The sequence below is a fragment of the Pelophylax lessonae genome (assembly GCF_965119305.1).
Source record: "Pelophylax lessonae genome assembly, chromosome: 2".
Classification (NCBI taxonomy): Eukaryota; Metazoa; Chordata; class Amphibia; order Anura; family Ranidae; genus Pelophylax; species Pelophylax lessonae.
This window is the reverse complement of record NC_138769.1, coordinates 562,048,908-562,071,859: the sequence shown is the minus strand read 5'-3', so window position 1 is coordinate 562,071,859 and position 22,952 is coordinate 562,048,908. Positions and strand designations below refer to the sequence as shown.

Below are 22,952 nucleotides of genomic sequence, written 5' to 3'. Positions count from 1 at the left end.
TGCGCATTAAAATCACATTGATGCCGGCCGGCACTTAAAAAAACACCCCCGTCCTTCTGGGACACTTGTATGCGGTGACGTCAGCACATCGCGAGCCGATGCATTTCATCACAGATGACGTTGTCCTAGGGGTACGGGGTTTGTTCTAAGGGCTACTGTTCTAAGAAATTGTCTCCTGCAGAATGCAATTACGAGATTGGGGACAAAGAATTGCTAGCAACATTTTAGCTCTTAAAGAATGGAGGCATCTCCTCGAGGGTACCACTGTGCTGGTCCTCATTTTAACTTACCATAAGAATCTAACATTTTTTTGTCAAGCTTCAATTACATTGTCTTATTCTTACCCCAGTACTAAGAATGTAAGGGCCGATGCATTGTCACAACAGTTTTCCTCCACCGACGCCTACCTATGCCTTCCTTCCAGGTTAGGGAGAGGGTCTGGCTGTCATCTAGTAACCTCCAACTCCATGTTTCCTCACTGAAACTGGCACTGTGGTATATTGGGTCTTTCCCTATTCTCCGTAGGATCAACCCAGTGGCTTACGCATTAGACCTTCCTTCTAACATGCGTATTTTGAATAATTTCATGTTTCCTTATTAAAACCTTTGGTGTGCAACCGCTTCACCACCTCAGTACCACGTCCTTGCCTGGTTCAGGTTGAGAACCATGAGGAGTATGAGATACAATTGATCATTGACTCCTGTAGGTTCCGTGTGCGCATATAGTACCTTGTTCATTTGAGGGGTACGATCTGGAGGAACACTCTTGGGTCTCATCTTCGGACGTTCATGCTCCTGTCCTCCTCTGTGCTTTCCATAGACATTTTCCCCTCTAACCTAGTGCCCCTCCGAGGGGGAGGGGTCGTTGAGGAGGGGGTACTGTCAGGGCTGGGCTCACAGCAGCTCTCTTCTCTGTGCTCAGGCTGCTCAGCTGTCGGTTAATTGTCAGCACTCACTGTTTCCTCAGTGGCTTACCTGGTTATCATTATCTGCTAATCAGTCCCATCTACAGCCAGCCCCTTCTGGCTATTTAAACTGCCTTGTTCATTCCTTTCCTGCCTTCGCCTGGTCAACATATCTGGAGTTTCTCTGCTGTGTTCCTGTGAAAGACTTTGCCCAGCTGATGTTCCTGATCCTGCTCCTCTGCCTCCGACTATGCTGATTTCTTGTTTCCTGATCACTAGCTCGTCTGACTTCACATTTTGGCTTCCGACCCCTGGCTTATGTTTTGACTATGTTTACTGGTCTGTACCATTTTCTGCCATTACATTAAAGGTGTGATTTTACTGCATTCTCTGTCTCAGTCTGATTTAAGGTTCCTAAAAACACCATAGCAAAATAAATGAATTCATTAGTTTGACATGTGTACACTATAACAGATGTTCATGTGACTGTATGCATCATAGGTGCATTGTTATGGATGAGTTCACCTTTGTGAAAAAAAAAAAAAAAATGAATGCAAGTTTTTGGATGCAAAAAAAAATTTGCAATTATTCTTTTTTTACAAGCATTTCTCGAGTGATCAGTGGATTGCATGTGCACCAAACAAAAAGACTTAATAAACCAAAAATACTGTATAACCCAAAGGTGATGGTCAGGTGGACAAAAAGGAATCAAAAAGCCCTCCACTAAACCAATGTGGAGCCAATGTTTACATAGTTACATAGTTTGTGAGGTTGAAAAAAGACATCAGTCCATCCAGTTCAACCTATGATGTGTGTGTGTGTGTTTGATGTTAACCATACATTGCATACCCCTTTATGTTGTGGTCTTTAAGGTGCCCATCTAATAGTTTTTTGAAGCTATCGATGCTCCCTGCTGATACTACTGCTTGTGGAAGAGAATTCCACATCCTTACTGCTGTGACAGTAAAGAACCCCTTACATATTTTAAGGATAAATCGTTTTTCCTCTAGTTTTAGTGAGTCGCCACGTGTCTTATTGTATTCCCTTTCTCAGAAATGCTTGTTCCTTATGCAAGGGTCATCACCAGTACAGTATTTGTACATTTATATCATATCCCCCCTCAAGCGTCTCTTCTCCAGAGAGAATAAATTCAGTGCTTGTAGTCTTTCCTCATAGCTGATGTCCTCCATTCCCCTAACAATTTTTGTTGCCCTTCTCTGAAATCTCTCTAGTTCCAGCACATCCTTTCTGAGGACCGGTGCCCAGAACTGGAAAGCATACTCCAGGTGTGGCCTGACCAGAGGCTTGTAGAGTGGGAGAATAATCTCTTTATTTCTGGAGTGAATCCCCTTTTTTGTACATGCCAGTATTTTGTTGGCTTTGCTTGCAGCGGCTTGGCATTGCATGCCACTGCCAAGCCTGTTGTCCACTAGGACCCCCAGGTCCTAGCGGCAGCGGCATTTACACTTGCAGCAGTCTATGCAAAGTGATTGTGGTGAATTGCTTGTCAGTGAGGGTTGCAGGAGTGGCTGATAATCATTCAGGAATCCATTCTGCCACCTCCCGATTGCCTGTTTTTTTTTTTTTTTTTTTTGATAGCCAAATGGATTTATGAGTGGAAATGCTGTGCCTAGTGTTTGGCTTGCAGTTGCGGCACTCGTTGTGAGGTCGTCCCCCTAGGGGCTGGCCACAGTTATTAAAAAAGCACGCTGATTCTGTGCTTCATGTGGGCATTAACACACTTCAGGCTGGAGCCCTACTCTCTTCATTTGCCCCACACGCATACTGAAAGAACAGTCCCCTCCTCAGCTGGCAGCTAGGCCTGTTCTTATCTGCTCCAACAATGGACTCTGTAACATTTTGAGCAAGTAATGCTGAGCATGACTTAAACTTCACAATTTTTAATTCACACTCTCCGCTCTGTGTCTCTAGTTTGTTCCACCTCTTGGGCACACAGGGAAGCCACCGTACATCTAATTTTGTCTCTTCTTAACCGGGGGATGGGGGGGGGGGCTTTATTCCCTGATTTCAAAATGATTGTAAAGTCTCCTTTTTTTCTATTAAAATAACAAACATATTGCACTTACCTCCTCTGTGCAGTGGTTAGCCTGGATCCTCCTCTTCTTTGGTCCCTGGCTGGAGTTCCTGGCCCCTCCCTCCTGCAGCTTGCTATGGGGGCACCCGAGCTGAGCTGCAGCTCCATGTGTTGATTCAGACATGGAGCTACCATTCGGCCCCACCCCTCTCTCTCCTGATTGGCTAACTGAGTTTGATTGACAGTAGCGGGAGCCAATGAAGGAGAGAGAGTCCCAGATGGCTGAGGCTGAGGCACTCGTTGACATCGCTGGATTAAGAGGGGGCTCTGGTGAGTATTGTGGGGCTGAGGGGGACTGCTACACACAGAAGGCTTTTTATCCTAATGCATAGAAGGCATTAAGATGAAAATACTTCTAACTTTACAACCCCTTTAAGTTGTAAAGTCAGAAGTATACAACTGTAGCGCTACCCCCGAAGGAGCTGCTGATAGATTCGGTCCTCTGCTCTTCCTTGGCCCTGAGCGGAGCCCCACCCCTCCTGACACCATTAGAATACCTTGGCCAGGGGGGTCTCCCAGCAGTCACACACGAAGGATACACACCAGCAGTGATAAATTAACCGCTTGCCGACCGCCTGCCGCATATATACTGTGTCAGGCTGGCTCGGCTGCGCGAATTGCTGTACCTGTACCGTTTGCTGCCCTGCACCCGCGATCACTCCCCGCTGAGAGAGAAGGACGGTCTGCTGTTGTAAACACAGCAAATTGTTGTTCTCTCTGAAATGATCACAGAGCGCCTGTGAACCTCCTATATAGGAACACAGTTCTCCGTGTTCATTTCACAAGTATCTCCCCCATACAGTTAGAAAACACTGCCCTAGGCTCACAATTAACCCTTTGATCACCCCTGGGTTAACCCCTTCCCTGCCAGTGTCATTATAACAGTAACAGTGCATATTTTTAGCACTGATTACTGTAGTAATGTCACTGGTCCCCCCAAAAGTGTCAAAAATGTCAGTTAGGGGTCCGATCTGTCTGCCGCAATGTCGCAGTCCTGCTAAAAATCGCAGATCGCCACCATTATTAGTAAAAAATATAAAAAAATAAAAATGACATAAATCTCTCCCCTAGTTTGTAGACGCGATAACTTTTGAGCAAACCAATCAAAATATTCTTACTGGGATATTTTTTTACCAAAAATATGTAGCTGAATACAAATTGGCCTAAAAGGATTAAAAAAATTGATTTTTACATTTTTTTATTGGAAATATTATATAGCAGAAAGTGAAAAATATTGTTTTTTTTTTTTTTTTTTTCAGAATTGTCGCTCTTTTGTTGTTTATAGTGCAAAAAATAAAAATCGCACAGGTGATCACATACCACCAAAAGAAAGCTCTATTTGTGGAGAAAAAAAGGTCATCAATTTTATTAAGGTACAGTGTCGCACGACTGCGCAATTGTCCGTTAAAATAACGCAGTGCCGAATCACAAAAAATGGCCTGCAGGACCAAGAGCATAAATGATAGCCCTCTGACTGGGAGATCAATCTCCAAGTGAGAGATATATAATTAGCAAGCAAACAACTGGCTAGTTCCCTTGTAGGCCCTCAGTCAGGAGAGTCTAGGTTTAATTAATTAATAATTATTGCTAAAAGAATAAACTCTGGGTGTGAGGATTAAGACTTCTTAAAGCGGAGTTCCACCTAAAACAAAAAAAAATACATAAAAATACCCCCGGGACAGTCAGGGCTAGTGCATTCCACAATGGATAGCCTCTGAACTGTCCCAGGTTGCACTTACCTGCAAGAAGAAATACTTACCTTGAAAATGTATTGTCTGTCCAGCACTGCCATCTCAGGTGTGGGCAGCTGAAGCCAGCGCGATCCTCTTCTGCGTTCTCCCACGATGCACTGCACTGGCCCCACCGTCACTTCCAGGGGTGCAGCGTCATCCCTGCACAGTTTCTGGGCATGCCCAGAAGCTGTTTAGCAAGGTATGACGCACCTGCACCGGAACTGACGTCGGGGCCGGTGCAGGCGCATTGATTCCTGGGAGCGATGACGTTCAGCTCCCAGGAATCATTGCAAGCCAGGAAGTGACGACGGGCTGTGGCCGCAGAGGGAGGAAGAGGAAGTAAGGTGAGTATATTTTCTTCTAAACAAGGTAAGTAAAAAAAAAGAAAAAATTGCGATTATCCATTTGTTTTTCAGGTGACCCGGAGCAAGAAGATGGACCGAAGTAAAATTTTAGGGTGGAACTCCGCTTTAAGTTTGTAAGTTGTCGCTTGAAAATATAATATAAATACACTACAACAAATTACATCACTCCCGATTATTTTTATTCTGTTGTATGAGAATTTTTGGAACTTTAGTAAACTGTTCATTTTCGATATGCGACTAGCATCCAAAGAAAAATGGATGATCTGTCGTCCAACTTTCGGATTGTGTGTACGGGCCATAAAGCCTCATACACACGATCAGATTATTGGATGAATTTTCTTTAGATTTTTGTTGCATGCTAGTCTCATATGAAAAGTGAAGAGGTTACTTTCATACGAAATATCTCGTACGACAGAATTCAACTTCAGAAGTGATGTCATGTGTTGAATTGTTTTGTATGCATTCTTTTGTTTCTGAACATATGTAGTATTGCTCTTATGATTTTATTCGGACCAAAACTGTTCTAATTAAATGAAAATCGGACGCTGTGTTCACATTTGATAATAGTTTTATAGCCTGCATATCCCGTTTTTAGGGCGCACTGCTCCTTCATTACATGCGATCGGAGGTGCGGATGCGAATTCAGCCATACACTTTGTATGGCTGAATTCGCACTGTATCCGCACCAAACACGCACATGACCCTTTTTTCCAGCCGCATCAGGATCGGATCGCACAGTGGTTCACACTTTTGCGATCCGATCCTGTGCGAACTGTCAGATCGCACTGCGATATGCGATCAAATTGGGGGTGTCGTTAACATTTCATTGACACCCCCAGCGTATCGCATATGGCAGTGTGAACTGCCAGATGTGCGTTTGCGATGCGGGAACAGGCTGCGAATTCGCAGCCTTCCCGCATTGCACAAGTGTGACCCGGGACTTATTGTCCGAAAAACTCCTAATCGGCTGTCGAAGAGCACTATACTAACAATCTGAAAATCAGCAGATCGTTTGTCGGACGAAATTTTACTTTCAATTTTCTTATTGTGTGTACGGGCCTTTAGGCTCTGTTCACATATTGGTGTCTCGGATCGCAGACAGAATTACCACGATTCTGCCCGCAATCCTTAATCGTTGTGAATCGCCTGTTGCCCAAAAGAAGTTCTTGTACTTTTTTTGGCGACAGGCGCCCCGTGATTCTGTTTGCAGGATTTTACCGCGATTCGTCGGGTGTCAATCGCGACAAAATCACGCTGCATTTGGGGTGCCATTGCAAGTCACGGGAATCGCACAGGCCTCCTGCGATTTGCAATGATTCGGGATCGCGGGCAGAATTGCCACGATTCTGCCTGCGATCCAAGATGCCAATATTTGAATGGAGCCTTAAGCCCCGTACACACGATCAGATTATCGAACGATCTGTCGTCCGTTTTTTGTGGCATGCTAGTCTGATGTGGAAAGTGAAGAGGTTATTTTCATACGAATTTTCCCGTACGACAGAATTCTACTTCAGAAGTGATGTCATATGTTGGATTGTTTTGTATGTGTTCTTTCGTCTCTGAGCATGCCTAGTCTTGCTCTTAAGATTTTTTTCCGTCGAAATCTGTACTAATGAGATGAAAATCGGACGTTGTTTTGACGGATGACAAAAATTATATAGCCCGCACATCAGGATTTTGTCAGCAAAAAAGTCGGAGTCGACTGTTGAAAGCACCATACTAACAATCCGAAAATCGACAGATTGGTAGTCGGACGAATTTTCCCTACAGATTTTCCTATCATGTGTACGGGCTTTTAGTGTGAACTGAAACAATCAGGGATCCTCAAACTATGATCCTCCAGCTGTTGTGGAACTACACATCCCATGAGGCATTGTAAAACTCTGGCATTCACAGACATGACTAGGCATGATGGGAACTGTAGTTCCTGAACAACTGGAGGGCCATAGTTTTACACTGTTTTACACTTTTAACTGGAGGGCCATAATTTTACCACTTTAACACTGCTCACTGTGCCTCTACTGCGGCACAGTGGCTCGTTATCGTCTGGCAACGTAGACCTATGTCACCAGATATTCCCCTCTCTCGGCGGCGCGCGCGCCGCTGGAGGCTCGCTCCCGCTGTATTCAGTCACAGCGGGAGTCAGGCCAGGGGAGGAGCGGCGGTGATCACCGCCGCTCTTCCCCGATCGTCAGGGATCTAGTGTGGAAATCCGCCCGGTTGTGTAAACAAAGCGGGCAGATATCCTAAGTGACAGGCAGGGTCAGATTGCAGGATTCAGCATAGCTGAACCTGCAATCTTTGCCTGTGTCACACAGTCCCCTCCCCCCACACACGTCAGTAAGCACCAGGCATACATTAACCCCTTGATCACCAATAAAAGTTAACCCATTCCCTGCCAGTGTCATTTTTACAGTATGGGCTCTTTCACACGGCCGCTCCGCTTGTCCGCAAATCATCCTATTTTTTTGCGGATGATTTGCGGACATAATGTAAGCCAATGGCATTGCGGATGTCAGCGGAATACCATCCGCTGACATCCGATTTTCTTCCTTTCATATCTGTTCCGTTTTTTGGAATGGAACAGAACCCTATTTTTTCATCCGTGTAAAAAACGGAAAGGAAGGAAAATCGGATGTCAGCGGTGTCATCCGCTGACATCCGCAATGCCCATAGACTTACATTATGTCCGCATATCATCCGCAAACGGATGGGATGATATGCGGGCACACGGAGCGGATGACACAAATGTCATCCGCTCCCTGAAAAAAAAAAAAAAAAAGTCCCGCAGCGGAGCTTTCACACGGAGCGGCCGTGTGAAAGAAGCCTAACAGTGCATATTTATAGCACTGATTACTGTAGTAATGTCACTGGTACCCCCAAAAGTGTCAAAAATGTCAGTCAAGGGTCCGATCTGTCCGCCGCAATGTCGCAGTCCTGCAAAAAAAATCGCAGATTGCCACTAGATCGCTGCCATTACTAGTTAAAAAAAAAAACAATAAAAATTACATAAATTTCTCGTAGTTAGTAGCTGCGATAACTTTTGCGCAAACCAATCAAAATACGCTTCTTGCGATTTTTTTTACCAAAAATATGTATCAGAAAACAAATTGGCCTAAAATGTTAAAAAATTTTGATTTTTACATTTTTTTGGGGGGAATTTCATATAAAAAATTGTCGCTCTTTTTTTGTTTATAGCGCAAAAAGTAAAAATCGCACAGGTGATCAAATACCACCAAAAGAAAGCTCTATTTGTGGGGAAAAAAAAAGGGCATCAATTTAATTTGGGTACAGCATCGCGTGACCGGGCAATTGTCCGTTAAAGTAACGCAGTGCCGAATCGCAAAATACCCCAGGTCAGGAATGGGGTAAAATCGTCCGGTCTTAAAGTGGTTAAAAATACGCTCATTGAGAATTTTTTTGTGAAAGACATGTAGCTAAATACATTTTGGTCTAAATATATGACAAAAATTTAATATATTGGATATTTTTTAACTGTCAAGTAGAAAAATATTGTTATTTTTTCAAAATTGTCGCTTTTTTTATTAATATTGCAAAAAAATGAAAAGCGCAGAGGTGATCAAATACCACCAAAAGAAAGCTCTGTTTGTGGGAAAAAAACACACAACAGGACGTAAATTTCGTTTGGGTACGGCGTTGCATGACCGCGCAACTGTCAGTTAAAGTCGCACAGTGCCGAATCGCAAAAAGTGGCCCCCCTCCCCTGATTGGAAGACAAAACTTGAAATTTCTAGCACTGACTTGTTTTGATCTGGTACTATCTATGAAGTTCTTAAAGATAGGATTCATCTGTACTGTTCTTTTTGTTATATAAATATTTTGATCATTTTATTAAAAAAAAGGGAAAAAAAAAAATACATTCCATAGGTAAACCCTATTTTTGTTAAATTGTATTTTTATATGATAAATACACGTATGTATAAGTGTTTCTGCAAAATACATATGTTAACTACATCTGTACTAATGTTGTATTTAAAAACTTTTTAATAAAAGTTTTTAATAAAAAAAAAAAAAGTGGCCCAGACGTAAAGCAGGAAAATCCTCCGGCGGTAAAGTGGTTAAAGAATATGAGCTAAATTTCCCTTTATACAGGCATTAGATATGAACAGCCAATGGTCCTGCAGTACATCACTGCCACCAGTAGAGGTCGCAAAGACCGCAGAAACCGCCAGACATTGATTAGTACCGTATTAGCCAACGTCACTGGTTTCTCATTGGCTAGGCGTGGTCACACCGGTAAGGTGACGTCAGCAGAGCTAGATATCAGTCAGGCTAGGACCGGGAGCGGTACATTCCGGAAGAGGCACCGGCAGCAGACATGGTGAGGAGGGTTGGGAGTGGGCTTAGTGTTCGGTGGCTTTGTCTGTGTGAGGAAATTGTATAGGCCGCTGTACTTAGACTGGTTCTATCCGGGCTTATGAAGGGTGTGGCCGGCTCTTCCTCTCTGTTAGGGCTCCATACAGAAGCAAAGGCCTCCATTATAAAGGGGAATAATACACATCTCTGTATTGCTGCACACCAGTGACCAGAGGCTTCGTGTCGTTGGTCACAGGTGCCTCTGGTTGTTGTAGAGTACCACAGACAGTACAGAGGTGCTGTTGTGGATGTTTGAGGACTGGTTGGACTTGTTAGTCCCCAGTGATAAATGGTGTCCTTGCCTCTATGGTGGAGGTGTGGATCACACTATTGGGGCTCCATCACACCAGCTTGGCCTTCTTTACTCCTCTAAATGCAGCCTGTTGTCTTTAATGGGACTGTACACACAGATGTGTAAACTTTTGCTGCATATATATGTGTAATAACAATCTTCATTGCTGGTCAGTATTCTAATGTGTGTTTGCCACCTTCCCTAAACAGCTAGAAGAATGTTTACACATGTACATGGAGGTGCTATACAGCCCGTTCCCATGTCTTCTTTCTGCCAGAAATACCTGAATGTTATTGTACAGAATTTATATGGTGCCAACAGTTTGTGCAGAGCTTTACAGCATGAGGGAAGACAATTCAATACAGGAGGAATTAGAAGTACCCTGGTCATTAGAGCTTACAATCTAGAAGGGAAGCCCATACATCAGTACTGGTACAAGTACTCCTATAGTTGCGTTCAAAGAAATCCTGCTTGCAGTATCGCTGATACATTTAGATACACAGGTATGTAGAGTGCAATGGTGGGGCATGTAAAATGCAACATGCCAGCAATGCTGCACACCAAAACCATGATGCTGTGAGCGGATCATACATGGTTCGAATCTTTTCTGGTTCTGGAACCGGCTGAGATTTGAACTGTTAATGGGCAGGCTGAATGTACCAAGTTGATCGCTCAGTTTGGGTACAACCAGCCTGCCGGACTCTCTTGCGATTATCACCAGTGGCTGCTATAGCCAAAGGCGATGATCACTGTCTGCTCATCCCCACTGGAAGAAGACCATTTCTGATTCCCCTGTCAATGCTGCCTGTGTTGATGGGAGAATCGTGCAAACTTCTTTTCTGCAACCATGGGGTTCACAGGGGGACATTTCACTGTGTGTGGCTTGCCTTAGCTAGAAAATGTGTGTGCAGCAGTAGAATGGCACCTGGGCCTATTGTAGAGAGCCGCCATCCTCTTCTATGTTTGTAATGTTACGTTTCCTGTCTAAATCATCTGTTTCCCCCACAGGGTGACTTATCAGAAGATCAGCTCTGCGGTAAGTTACTCTTCCTGTTCTCAAATATAACTTTTTAGAGCCCAATTTCAGGGACCCCCGCCACTGCAAGGGATGCTTGTGAAGTCTAGGGGTGGAGGATTAGTGTATTCTCTTATTCCACACTTTGGCACTGTCCTCTACTTTGTGATGTGAGTGGTCCCCTGCCATCCTCTCATACAATGTAGGACTATTGGTACCTGCATGGCACTTGATGTCTGTGCACAAGCCCTTGCTGGAGTATCTTGAAGAAGAGACTTCCAGGGACGGGGCAGATTGATGGGAGGGAGCGTGCCAGAGTAAGGCATGTATTCCTTATTTCTCTACCTCCTTGAATTAAACAAGCATTTTCCCTGGTTCACACCAGTGTGACTTGCCATGCAATTTTGAACTGCCAGGTTGCATGACAAGTCGCACCCCATTTGCAGCAATGGAACTATGCAAGTCAGGTTCCTGGGCTATTTCTATGCTACTTTGCATTGACATCTGTTAGTTGCACAGCGTCAGCAAACCGCAATGAAATTGCTCTGAATTGTTGTCTGTGAGGTAGTGCGACTTCAAAGCCACACTGGTGTGAACGAGGGCTTAACAGTTGAATTGGGGAAACATCACTTCCTGTCATGTAGGCTCAATAGGATGTGAGAGACGAAATCTCTCCAAAAAGTGAGGGAAGTCCTTGGTTAGAATGTTGTCACAGCAACAACTTTCCAATGGAAGACTTCCCATTCTTCTTGTGATGACAACTTGGAATTTTTTTGCTTTTCCTTCCCTTTCAGACATTGGGACAATAGTCAGTAGGACAAACAGAACAGAGTAAGTTTCCTCAGTGGGGAAAGCAGTAAATACCTGACAGGGTTCCCACATAGACTTTTAGATACTTTGAGATGTCATTGTCAGGAAGACTTGGTTGCTTTTAGTTTCCTCTGAGATTCTTACCTACCGCTTTCTTTTCCTGCACTTTTCAGTTTGTATCCCTATCTCTTTCTTGCCTGGTGTCTGATCAGGTAGATGGTAAGTGATTGAAGTGTGCCCTGCCTTTTTTCTCTTCTTTCTGTCTCTCTCTAAACCAGTATAACATTTGACCCTCTTCTCCCTAACCCTGCATCCTTTTGCTGTTACATTTTAACTCCTGTCTTATACTGTGACATGTTACTGTTAAGTTTTTCTTATCTGCCTAGGATGGAGTATTGGCAAGTCCTTTATTTATATTGAAAATAAGAAAAGCTACCCTTAGATTAGCCATACACAATTAGATTTTTCTCATTCCGATCTATGGGCTAAACAAGAGAAATGAATTCCCCTTTCCACATTAACAGTGGAGGGATCTCTTGCTGCCAGCTATGGTTTTCTGTCAGCCGCGGTGCCATTTGCAGATAGTGCAAACAGTTTGGAAAGGTATAGTGTATATACAAATCTAGTTCATTCTTGGGTCAATTGATTTTCTGCCTAACTGGGCTGATGGTCAAAACTGAGTGTTGATGATCTGAACTGGTTTTATATATCATAATATTATTGTGCATACATTGTAAGCACAGCTACACCATCACTAATCTAACTAGCAAGGCATGGTAATAAAAGCATTATTGTGCTGGCTTTGTTCAGCCTTGTAGGGTGGTATTTGTGTGTTCTGTGAGTCTGGGGTGGCACTGTTATGGTTTGAATACAACTTTTAGCGTTGTATGAACCAATCCACCCCCTTCCTCTTCACTTGTAATGCAATGGCTGCCTGCCTGCTCTGTGGATACCTTATATGGTAACAAAGCCTCACTCCGGTCTGCTTAGTGCTGTGCAGCCGAGGGAAGGGGAGTAGTTAGAATAGGAGTTAGGAAAGAGTTTCCTACATTCCTAGCTGGGAAATGCCTGAAGGATCCTTGGTGTCCCTCCTCCCATCTACATTTTCTTATGTCTAGGCAGTTTTGTAGTCTGTGTTTTCAGTGACTGTTTAGACAAGGCGTGAACATGAACAGGCAATGCACTGCAGGGCTGAAAATGCTGCCCGCCCGGGCAGGGTGCAGTGTGGGATGATTACAGCTCCCCTCCCTGGAATTTAGCAGGAGGGGTTGTTCAGGGAGTGGCACAGGAAGGAAGTGGCACACTAATGAGTGACAGTCTGTCTGCATGTTGCCTGAGATCTCTGCCAGTAAATTTGTGTGTTTAGTGTACTGGGAGAACGCATGTCCCTGTTCTAATGAGACTTGTACAGTGTATACTAATTCCGATCAATAAAACTTTGTAAAGTGTATATTCTTAGCTGAGTTCTCCTTAATCCCACGTGTGACTGCTACTTATGCAAAAAACGTATTTACCGTTTTTTTATTAGCTGACCCTTGTAAGATATGGATTTGCTTTAGAAGGCTGCTGCTTACAGCAGGACTCCAGGCTCCAGTGTCTATTTTGTCCTTCAGAATTGCTAATTGTGTTGACACCAGACACTGCCACAATTTGCTGTGCTTCCACCCTGCTGTAGCTCCCTTACAGGGAAGCAATACTGTTTAGCTGCCCCTTCTTTTCTTGTCCATTAACATAATTCTGTGTAATAGGCAGTGCTTTAAAGGCATCATATGTCACTGTTCAAAGTGATAGCGTGTGCATTTTTTAGAAATAAAATGGCGTGAACAGAGCATATTTTTTATTAGGATTTCTCCTAAGGGGCAAAGTAAGACAATGTTTCTACTTTACTACTCACGATATGTATTGAACAAGAAATGCCATGGACTCCAAGGTATTATCTGTGTTTCAGATGTTTGCCATTACGGTTTGTAAAAGACCTTTTTAGGAAACTGTCCTCTAGTCTCAGCAGTCCATTTATGTATAGTGGGAAAAATGTGCGTGTTTTTTTTTTTTTTTTCTGTCGTTTATTCATTCAGACCTCTGCTCTCATTTTAAATGTGGCCGTGGGGGTGTTAAGGAACATGTTCCAAAGGTGACCTTTAATGGACATGTGAAGTAAAAAGCCCACAGTTATCGGTATTCTATGATTGTGCATAGTTTGGGTTGTCTCCTTTAGGGCCAATATAGTATAAAAGCCTAGTATGGAGACCGGTGTGGCCAATTGATGTACTCAAATGGTCACCTACCATCCAAAGACCAAAAAAGGAAATCCCAAATTGGTCATGTACTGATGCAGGGAGCCACCGCAACCTATTAAATTAGTGCATAAATAGAGGATAAGGAGCCAAAGAACCGTTCCCTAAAAGTGGTTGCATGAAGGGATTCTCACAACTGCTTAATTCAAAAAATCAAAAACTTTATTGAAAAACAAGGCATATCATGAATAAAAAAAAAAAACCATGATAAGGGGGGATATAATACACAAAATGGAATTGCAATGAAAGATGGCATGTGACAACATAAAAAAACAATACAATGACACACACTTAGCGAAGTGTGTGTGTGTCATTGTATTGTTTTTATGTTGTCACATGCCATCTTTCATTGCAATTCCATTTTGTGTATTATATCCCCCCTTATCAGGGTTTTTTTTATTCATGATATGCCTTGTTTTTCAATAAATTTTTGATTTTTTGAATTAAGCAGTTGTGAGCATCCCTTCATGCAACCACTTTTAGGGACCTGTTCTTTGGCTCCTTATCCTCTACTATTTATTGTCTCCCTTTAGGGGCCTGGTCACACTATGTGCAGTAACTGCCATTTATTTCTGCCCTTGACCAACACCAGTCACTGAAAGGGCATATATGATACAATTGTTTTCTAAGCAATACGGCTTTTGGTTTGGGTGCAGTGCTTTGTTGAAAAATGTAGCAAGGTAAACAGTGCAAAAACTGCTCAAATCTCCCAATCTGTTATCCCAGCCGACTGGCCCCAATGTTAGCAGGTGCTGATCGAGTTGAACACTGACTTATTGGACACATTGAGAACTACAACAAAATGGCACCATTTTTCACACTCTGCATATAGTAACTGTGTATATTGCTCAAGAAAATAAAGGAACACTTTGAAAACACATCAGATCTCAATGGGGAAAGATATCATGCTGGATATCCATACTGATATGGACTGGATAATGTGTTAGGAATGAAAGGCTATCACATCTTTAAATGAAAATGATGAACCTACAGAGGGCTGAATTCAAAGAAACCCAGAAAATCAAAGTGGAAAAAAATGATGCTGCAGGCTAGTCCATTTTGCGGAAATTTCATTGCAGTAACTCAAAATGGTGCTCAGTAGTTTTGTATGCCCCCCCATGTGCTTGTATGCATGCCTGACCATGTCAGGGCTTGCTTTTAATGAGACATTGGATGGTGTCCTGGGGTATTTCCTCCCAGATCTGGACAAGAGCATCACTGAGCTCCTGAACAGACTGAGGTGTAATCTAGCTGTGTTGGATCAAAACATAACGTTCCAGAGGTGTTCAATTGGTTTTATGTCAGGCGAGCGTGGGGGCCATTCAGTGTTCTCGATTCCTTCATCCTAAAGGAACTGGCTGCATACTCTCACCACATGAGGCCAGGCATTGTCGTGCACCAGGAGGAACCCAGGACCCACTGCTCCAGTGTAGGGTCTGACAAGGATTTCCTCCTGATTCTTAATGGCAGTCAGGGTGCCATTGTCTAGAATGTAGAGGTCTGTGTTCCATGGATATGCCTCCCCAGGCCATCACTGACCCACTACCAAACAGCACATGCTGAACAATGTTAAAGGCAGCATTACGTTCTCCATGGCTTCTCCAGACCCTCTTACGTCTGTTGCACGTGCTCAGGGTGAACCTGCTCTCATCTGTAAAAAGCACAGGGCGCCAGTGGAAGACCTGCCAATTATGCTGTTCAATGGCAAATGCTAATCTAGCTCCAAGGTACTGGGCAGTGAGCACAGGGCCCACTAGAGGACGTCGGACCCTCAGGCCACTCTCATGAAGTCTGTTTCTGATTGTTTGGTCAGACATTCACACCAGTGGCCTTGCTGGAGGTCATTTTGTAGGGCTCTGGCAGTGCTCATTCCTGTTCCCCCTTGCACAGAGGAGCAGATACCGGTCCTGCTGATGGGTTAAGGATCTTCTACGGCCCAATCTAACTCTCCTAGAGTAACTGCCTGTCTCCTGTATGCACTAGAGACTGTGTTGGGAGACACAGCAAGCCTACTGGCAATGGCGTATTGATGTGCCATCCTGGAGGAGTTGGACCGCCTGTGCAACCTCTATAGGGTCCAGGTATCGCCTCATGCTACCAGTAGTGACACTGACCCTAGCCAAATGCAAAACTAGTGAAAAACAGTAGGGGAAAAATGTCAGTGGCTTTCACCTGTAAAATCAATCCTATTTTGGACGTCGCGTTGCTCATCTAGTGCACCTGTTCGTTTCATTAACAACCCCCCTCTGCTACTTTACTGACCAGATCAATATTCCAGGAGTTAATTTGACTTGATGCTATACACTAATTTAAAAAGTGTTCCTTTAATTTTTTTTTTTGAGCACTGTAATATATAAGCTTCACCTTTTTATGGTCTCCTACCCATGGGAGAACCCTCTAACATGTTTCACCTAGTAGGGGCTTAATGATAGATGCAAACAGCGTTTTGGTGTTGTAAAAACACAAGGCATAGCTATTCACCGCTGTCAGGGAACAAACACTTGCCCATATTCTTAAACATATCTTATTAGCATACAGATTAGTGTGCACAAGCCTCTAAACATCTGCATAACTTGTGGAAATTACATTGGTCTTAACACCAGGTTTGGAGTGAAAGCCTTCCGAATGGGCGTGTAATTGTTGTCTATGGCACTGTTGAATTGTAACCGCCTAAATATGGTAACAGATTGTGAGGAGAAAGAGCGCCCCCCCCCTCCTAACTTTCTCTGTCCTTTTACAGGTCTTGTAACCAGTTACTGTTCTAGAATTAAAGTGTTTCTAAAGTAAAATGTTTTTCTACCTTAACCACTTCTGCTCCAAAGGTTTTTACCACCCCCCCCCTTCCTGACCAGGCTGTTTTGTGCGATACGGCATTGCTTTAACTGACAATTACCCAAGAAAAAAAATGTTTTATTTACTTTCTGCTATAAAACATACATATTTAAAAAAAAAATATATATATATATATATATATATATATATATATATATATATATATATATATATATATATATATATATATATATATATATATATATATATATATATATATATATATATATATATATATATATATTTTTTCTTTTTTTTTCTCATCAGTTTAGGCCAATATGTATTCTGCTACATATTTTCAGGGGAAAAAAAATTAAGTGTGTATATTGGTTGGTTTGCGCAAAAGTTAGTGTCTACAAACTATGGAATACATTTATGGACTTTTTACTGGTTACAAAAAAAATGCAGTTACTATATAAATGATGCTGGCAGGGAAGGGGATTAACACCAGGGGCGATTAAGGGGTTAAGTGTGCTCCTAGGGAGTGCTTTCTAAGGAGGGGGGGGGTGGATGCATTAGAGCCGGGATATGCAAACTGTGGCCCTCCAGCTGTTGCAGAACTACAAGTCCCATGAGACCTAGCAAGACTGACAGCCACAGGTATGACACCCAGAGGCATGATGGGACTCAGTTTTGCAACAGCTGGAGGGCCACAGTTTGCGTATCTCTGCACTAAAGGAAAAGAGATCTGTGTTTCAGCTTTACTCCCTGACAGAACAGTGGTCTGCCTTGTTTACATAGGCAGACTGTCATTTTGTCATTTCTCTGAATGATCAGTGGGTCCCGGCAAACCCGTTGATTGGCTCCCGCTGTGTCCAATCACAGAGGGAGTGGTACTTTCCCAGATCTTCAGCTTGGTTATTCAGCCTGCATACATAGTGTACATCTGCTGTGACCCCCCACATCCCTTCTGGATGTGATGAACCTTGTTTAGAAAGATTAGTGTGCATTTTATTTTTTTATTTTCTTCCAGAGTACAAAGATGCTTTTAACCTCTTCGATAAGACAGGAGATGGTAAAATCTTCTATTTCCAGTGCGGGGATGTCTTACGAGCTTTGGGACAAAACCCAACAAATGCCGAAGTCATGAAAGTTTTAGGAAACCCAAAGATGGACGGTGAGTGATATCTCTGCAGCAGAAATGATTGTACAGTGGCAGTGATGCACCGAAAAGGAAAAAATACATTCTACAATGTATGTGGGGCGTATGGTGTGGTGTGTGGGGGGGGTTTTTTTTTTTTTTTCCTCCAAATAACCAAAGTTTACTTTCAGAGATGAACACCAAGATGCTTGACTTTGAGCAGTTCCTCCCCATGTTGCAAACAATCGCTAAGAACAAGGACCAGTGCACAATTGAGGACTTCATCGAGGGTCTGAAAGTGTTTGACAAGGAAGGCAATGGCTGTGTAATGGGGGCTGAACTTCGCCATGTTCTAATTACTCTAGGTAACATTAATCTTAAAAAAACCTCTCCACTACACTTTAATTCCACTTTCTTATTTGGGGAATAGTAACCTGTCTAAACTGAAGAGAAGATGATCTCGTTGTTTAGTAAATTTTCAGGTATCAGATTGGCATTTGTGAAGGGAAAGCTTGCATAGAATGAGCTGCCGTTATGTTGAATTATCCTCTGAAAATTCTCCTCCTGTTTGACCCACTCTTGTCCAGGGACAGGGCAGAGTAGTAATGTACCGTGAAGAGGTCATCTTTTTTTACATTTAATTATATGTTAAGAATTTAGTCTTGATAAATGGTGCTTGGGGGGGGGGGGGGGGGGGGGGGGAACTACGCCAATCGGTAGATTTAATGTCAGAGTGCTTGATGTTTTGATCTACTTGGGCTGCTGGAACCAGTAAATCATCGGAGGAGAGAATGGATGAATTTAGTGGGTCTTTCAGTATTTACTTTTGGCCTTCACATTTACAGGCAGTATTTTTTGGGTTTTTTTTTTTTTTTTTTTTTTTTTTGAGATTTCAGTGAGGCCTGCCCAGCAAGTGACAACTGTAGTATGTAAGCAAATCCTCTTCCTGGTTCTGCTTAACATATCTGTCTGCCTTCAGCCTGCTTATTGGACAGTAAACCAGCATCGTTACCTCTATCTAGCAATCAGGTCTGAAAAGCTGACCCAGAAACCATACCTAGACCTGGAAGTATGTGACAATGCTAGCGCGTGTGTGTGTGTGTTTCTGGGACATCCATTTTTACTTGCTTTGTGGAGAATGTAGTGGGAGGTTAGAAATGCTGAAAGGTGGTTTGAACATGCATGATTCCAAGTCAGATCTGAACAGATCCAGAAACTATAGCAGATAGGTTTGCAGTTGAAGTATTCTAAAAATAAGTCTGTTTTCTCCTTCTGTTCTATTCCATATAACTTCTACAATTTGAGTGCTGTCAGTGAAACTTTATCTCAATAGTTTCTGCACTAATACAGCTACAATCGCCTCAAGTGTCTTTTTAAATGAATTTTCTTTAGTGCATATTTGGTGCACATTATCCTGAATATATATTTTATTCCAGGAGAAAAGATGCAGGAGGATGAGGTGGAAATGCTTTTGCTTGGGCATGAAAATGCTAATGGTGAAATTAATTATGAAGGTGAGTGGATGCTCTCTTCTATGTATATTAGATCTTACTTACTCTTTTCTTTAACTGCCAATTAAAGAAGGAGCTTTTAATTACTAGACATGTCTATTATGCTGTTCAGTTTTTGCATTACTCATCCTTTTTCACTCCTCCAACAGAAACTTTTCTGCTGTGATTTGTATGTTTTGGCGTTTGCCATATAAATGTTCTTGTGTTTTTATGTAATCTTTGGTTTGTAAAAGGGCCACTGAACCTAAATCTAGAATTCTCTTCAAATAAGTTTAATAGGAATTTCTGGAGATGGAGATATATTTCAAATGATACATTTGCAATGGCCTGCCAGCTACAATTGTACATATTAGTCCTTTAATGCTGGAGAGACAGAGCAGAAGCCTCTGGCATTACTTGCCCTGTGATTACTAGGTAGAAAACCTCTAATTAAGCCTTTTAGAAATTTATTTTTTAGGTTTAATGGTCCTTTTTCATGATATATAATTTTTATATTTAATTTTGCTTGGGGTCTCTCTGATGAATCTTCCTTCCCACAGAATTTATCAGGCTCATCATGTCTTCCTGACCACCCCCCCTGGGTATGCTGGTTCCTCCATCTGGTTTCAGTTTGTGATTTTGTTTTTACTTTATCCCTCTTTAAATCTCTTGAATCTCCTGGATGCATTGGCATGTCTTTGCATGCTCTCTGCTCTGCCAGAGCTGCATTATTTTAGTTAGTTCCTTTAACAAAATTAAGGTGTCATAGTGGCACCTTAATAAACTCTGGCCAATGAACTTTTTTTGCGGGAAAAACTGGCTGTGTGCGGTGTGTATTTGTTTGATTTTACAATTATTTGTTAGCGTTTGTAGGATTTGCTTAATTTTGAAACCAAATAACCAGCCTAGGGCTTTTTAAATATTTTATCGTCCTTCTCTCATATTGCTAGGAGATGATTAATAAAATATCCAGGTTAGAGCATTGGTAGAGCCGTAAATAAACCAAGCCTTCATGGTGCCATATGTAGTAAAGGTACCAGTTTTCATATATTAGTCCAAATGACAGTTCAGCATTATATCAGGAGCGATGACCTTGTGGCATTAATGTCACTCCATGCACAGACTTCAGATCTTTTTCATATGCATTTCTCCTCTTAGGTAACAATCCAGTCAGTGAAAGATTAGTTTTCTTGTCTTAATGTTTAAATTGAACTAAGATGAAAAGAATTGATATGGTATATGGCCAACATGTTCTCTTTTCTTTGAAAGTAAAACAATAATACAAGTTGTTGGTCATAGGCACAAACTATATGGAAAGGTATCAAAGATATGGATCCTTATCTGAAGTAACAGAAGTGTGATGTTAGACTGGTGTGTGCAATGTGGTTTCCTCCTGCAATTCCGAATACTTCTGCTTCCTTGCTCTTGGCAGTCTTGATTATACTGCTTCTTCTAGTAGATGATAGATGTTTCCAATGCTTCAGCTAAATACTTTTTGCTTTTTAATACTTGCTGTAGATGACATTATACTGATCATTAGTGCTTATTACATTTTTGATTTGGGGAAAGGGGCTCCTATGGTTGTAGGGATGGGATTGATCTGTTAGATAAACATGGAAAAAAAAAAAAAAAAATCTTTTTCGTCCCCGAGGTTTATACTGTGTTCTAAAAATATAATCTGTTGGGATTTTTAAAATGTACTGTTACAGCCCTTTCACACTGCCGTGACAAGACTTTGTGGGGCGACCTGTGAAGTCGTGGTGCACAGTGTGTACCGCGACTTGCACGGACTTCATATAATTGAAGTCAATGCAAGTCGCTTCCAGGTCGCCCCAAAGTAGTACAGGACCCTTTTTCTAAGTCGGAGCGACTTGTGTCGCTCCTATTAGAACGGTTCCTGTACTATTCAATGGCAACCAACCGCGACTTGTCAGGCGACCAAGTCGCCTGACAAGTCGTGCTAGTGTGAATGGGGTCTTAAAGTTCACAGTGTAGTTTAATTAGTTTACTTGTTAGAAAAGTTAAGACCTTTTTTATTGAATGTTTGTATCCACTGCATAATTAAATTAGTTTACTTTGATTTATTCTCCCAGTAAATTGAAGAAAGAATATTGTATGTCCGTGTCAATCAAACATATCGAGGGGGGGGGGAATTAACCATAAGGGGACAGGCTTTGATTGCACCACTAGTCTAATCTGAGAAAATGGAGTGGACCTTGCTCCTAGTGCACAAAACAAATGCAAGCCTGTTAATTAGGAGCGATCTGCTCCATGTTCTATGCTGTCTTTTGAAACCCAGCACAGAGGGCAGATCAGTTGGAGTTGTGTGCTCAGACCCCTTTAAACTAACCTGAACAATTCCTCTGAACTGAGGCTCTCTGCAGTTTTGCTGCTTTTTGTACTCCCTTTATAACAAGAAATGCCCACATCTTTTGCATCACCTGTGAAAAGCAAAGTGTATATAACTGGTTCTAGGAAGTTTGCCACACAAACTGCAGATGTTGCCAGCTGTAGACTAAGTGACATTTGCATAGAATTCATCATTTCATAAGTCATTTGATCCCATGATTAAGTGTCAGAACAGTAAAACTGTTCTTGATGTGCAGTCCCCCCCCCCCCCCTTTGTTATTTTTCCCTTAGAAAATTGAGTTCAACCACAAGAAACTTTCTCTTCCCCCCCCCCCCCAGCAAAAAGTCTCAAAATGACTCCAGCAAAATGTCTTGTATGTTGTATTTAGAGACTTTCAGGACTATATTACTTTGTGTGTATCTGCTTAAGTCAACCTTTTGTAGGCCCATCTTCTAATGTGGGAGCCCCTACCCCTTTTACAAGGAACTGTGTGCTTCTTGGCTTGAGTTTCACTGAAATGTGATTTCAACATATTTGACAGGGACTGAGTCCAGTGCTCATATTTGTGAAATCGCATTCCTATTTCTTGTGTAAACAGATGAGCACACTTCTCATTCCAGCTGTCGGACACATGAGTAACTTTTTTTTTTTTTTTTTTTTGTTTGTTTCTAGAACTGGTCCGGATGGTAATGAATGGCTGATTCTTCTCTGCTATAGACCACCAGCATCCAGAAGGGGGCAGCTCTTTGTATTATTGTTCCTGTCTGTTTGTTTTATTTTCCTTTGGAGGGAAGGTTGAGCTTACCAGTGGTGGGCATGTTTTGCTATCCTCCACTGGTCTGTCTCAGGAGGGCAGTTTTCTTTCTTCCAGCTCATCACAGGGGAGTTGTAATCTCTTGTCTCCAAGAGCAACATCCTCACCAATGCTCCCATGCGTGAACCACTGCAAAAGGAATCTGGAGTTTAAAAGCTATTGTACCATGCAGATAATAAATTATTTCTATTTTCCTTCTCCCCAAATAAACTGCATGCCTTTTTTCCTAAACTTACCTGTGATTTTAAGCTTTTTTGTTTATTGGTGTGAATTGACAAATGAATGGACTCCATTCATTCTGTCTATAAATATGCTACATGCTGTGGGAGAATTGATATTTCTATGTATGTATGTGGAGAATTTGCCCATTGTGACCAGTGTCTTAAATACCCCCCCAAAAAAAACCTAAACCAAGAATCTTTAGCTGCTCTTTGTGGTCACGTTCTTCCCGAGAGCTCTTTTCCCAGTTGTAATAGAGCATTTTGCTGCAAACCCTAAT

General features: G+C 42.3%; 1 protein-coding gene across 3 annotated transcripts; it reads left to right on the top strand.

Annotated features, from left to right (window-relative positions):
- Positions 1 to 9,231: 9,231 nt before the first annotated feature.
- MYL6 (myosin light chain 6) lies at positions 9,232 to 22,670 on the top strand (the record flags this gene model as incomplete). Of its 3 annotated transcripts, none has more annotated exons than XM_082246257.1 (7): positions 9,232 to 9,440; positions 10,776 to 10,803; positions 11,766 to 11,811; positions 17,692 to 17,835; positions 17,991 to 18,164; positions 19,236 to 19,313; positions 22,312 to 22,670. In XM_082246257.1, 7 exons carry the CDS (start codon positions 9,232 to 9,234, stop codon positions 22,338 to 22,340), a joined length of 708 nt encoding a protein of 235 aa, XP_082102383.1. In that variant the 3' UTR covers positions 22,341 to 22,670. The 3 variants fall into 3 exon arrangements, with proteins under 3 accessions (XP_082102383.1, XP_082102385.1, XP_082102384.1); XM_082246258.1 differs by lacking the exon at positions 11,766 to 11,811 and adding an exon at positions 19,850 to 19,891 and having other exon boundaries at positions 9,318 to 9,440; XM_082246259.1 differs by lacking the exon at positions 11,766 to 11,811 and having other exon boundaries at positions 9,317 to 9,440.
- Positions 22,671 to 22,952: the final 282 nt, after the last annotated feature.